General features: G+C 52.3%; 1 protein-coding gene across 2 annotated transcripts in view; it reads right to left on the reverse strand.

Annotated features, from left to right (window-relative positions):
• Positions 1–268: 268 nt before the first annotated feature.
• Positions 269–2,138, reverse strand: part of Rufy4 (RUN and FYVE domain containing 4) — a 21,472-nt gene continuing 19,602 nt past the window's right edge. For both annotated transcript variants that reach the window (XM_038339794.1, XM_038339792.1), the window contains 2 exons: positions 1,638–1,748; positions 269–734 (listed from right to left, as the gene is read on the reverse strand). In XM_038339794.1, coding sequence (XP_038195722.1) covers positions 632–734; positions 1,638–1,748 — 214 coding nt within the window. In that variant the 3' untranslated portion in view covers positions 269–631. The remainder of the gene's footprint in view (positions 735–1,637; positions 1,749–2,138) is intronic.

Consider the following 2,138-nt stretch of genomic DNA (forward strand, 5'->3'; position numbering starts at 1 on the left):
GGCAGGGTCAGGGATTGCCTCAGCATGGAGGCAGGGGTTGAGGGAGGGTGAGGAAGCTTTGTAGCCGATGTCTGTGCAGAGAGATGGCCTCATAAGTGTATATTAAAGAAAACTCAACTCATCAAATTTATGCAATGTTTATTATACGTCAACAGTACCCCTGTAAATTTATGAAAAATGAAACAAACCAATGATCCCTGAAGAAGATTGGAGGGGGAAATCAAAAAGCCCAGTGTATTTGGGCTTCACTTCCTGTGAGGGGGTGGAGGGGAGGGAGTGTGGATAGGAAACAGCTGGGCTCGGGCTGTTCTTATTCATGGTCACGGACTCACTGTGTCTCTAAGAACTTTACAAAGAGTTCATAGTCTGTCTTTCTCGCATCAGATGCAAGCTTCTAGAGTTGAGGCATGTTCCACTCAGCCCCTTCCACAGGAAGGCAGAGCTAAGTCTATCTGTGGACAGCCAGCACTAAGTCTATCTGTGGACAGCCAGCGGTTCTCTCCCACCCCTCACAGCTGTGCTGGTGCCTCAGCTCACCAGCTTCCAGAAGAAAAGCGTGGTCAGACTTCAGGGAGGGAGTGAGCTGGGAGGTGGAGGGGGTGGCTGTCTTAGGCTCCTCTTGTGATTTCAGTCAGCTGATCTGGATTTCTTCCCGCTGGGCACAGGCTGGGCAGCAGTGCTCTCTCTTCTTGTAGTCTGCAGAGCAGGCGTGGCACACCAGGCCTCCACAGAGCCTGGGGAGCAGAGACAGGGAAGCCTGAAGTGGCTTCTAGGGGGGCATCTGCCAATGCTCATGGTCCAGCAGGACAGCCTTTGACTAGCTCAGGATGCTTCCCTTTTCCCACAGGCTGTCATCTAACTCAGGTGGCAGCTTCCCCTGGTGGTTTGTTTCCTTCTCCTGTTCTTCCCCATGATGTCAGTGGAGCAGGGAATGGGGGTGGGTGATGGGGAATGAGCATCTGTACAGATGCTCTCTTTCTGTACAGAGGTGCTGGGATCCTCTCCTTAGACAGAAGCCCAGCGGGGCATCCTGGGAGGCTACTGGCCTCATCTTCTAGGACCTTCCCTCCTTTGTGGCCCTGCCCACTGTCCTCTTTCAGGGGTCTGCTTAGGAGCAGTAGCCAGATGGGGTGACACACATGGAACATCTCTTTATAAGCACCCATTTCCCATGCCCTGGCATGGTGGTGAACATCTGTAATGTCATCGTGCAGGAGTGGCTGAGTCAGGAGGATCATAAGTTTGAGTTCCTCCTGGGTCACATGATGAGTTAAGGCCAGCCTGAGGTACATCAAGAGAACCTGCCTCAAAATAACCAGCGAAGCCAGGGCTGATGAGAAGGCTCAGCGGCACTTGCCACTGACTGGGATGACCTGAGTTCGATCCCTGAAACACACATGGTAGAAGAGGACCAATTTCTGCAAGTTGTTCTCTGTTTTCCACATATGTGCTGTGGCACACATGTGCGTGCAAACACACACACACACACACACACACACACACACTGAAATAAATGTTAAAAAGAAAAATCTTAAAAGCCAAACAAATCAAACAAAACTAGGCATTTCCCTTGGTCCTTCCTTCCCCGGGTAGACAAGGGGCTGTGGGTTGTCCCAGACTCCGTGCCTTCCTGGTACCTGCAGGGATACCGCCGAGACAGACGCCTGAAGACCTTGTTGCAGTCCATGCAGTGTCCAGCGGCCACGGTAGACAGCTGCTGGAGCCTCTGCCACTGGTGGTCCTTCTCGCTGATGGGTGGAGAGGGAGACAGAGAAAGAGAAAGAGAGACAGGGAGGTGGTGATGGAGGAGACAGGGCCTCACATTGGCCTGAAGCTTGCCAGGTAGGTGGGGCTGACTAGCCATTGAGTCCCATAGGTCTGTCTGCCTTTGCTTTGTTAGCACTGAGATTGGTTGAACTAGTCCTCACGTTTACACAACAAGCATGTTACTGACTGACCTAGCTCCCTAGCCCTCTTCAGTGGTGTGTGTGTGTGTGTGTGTGTGTGTGTGTGCGTGCATGTGCATCTTACTGACTGACCTAGCTCCCTAGCCCTCTTCAGTGGTGTGTGTGTGTGTGTGTGTGTGTGTGTGCATGTGCGTGTGCATCTTACTGACTGACCTAGCTCCCTAGCCCTCT

This window comes from Arvicola amphibius, chromosome 8 (genome assembly GCF_903992535.2).
Source record: "Arvicola amphibius chromosome 8, mArvAmp1.2, whole genome shotgun sequence".
NCBI classification, from domain to species: domain Eukaryota; kingdom Metazoa; phylum Chordata; class Mammalia; order Rodentia; family Cricetidae; genus Arvicola; species Arvicola amphibius.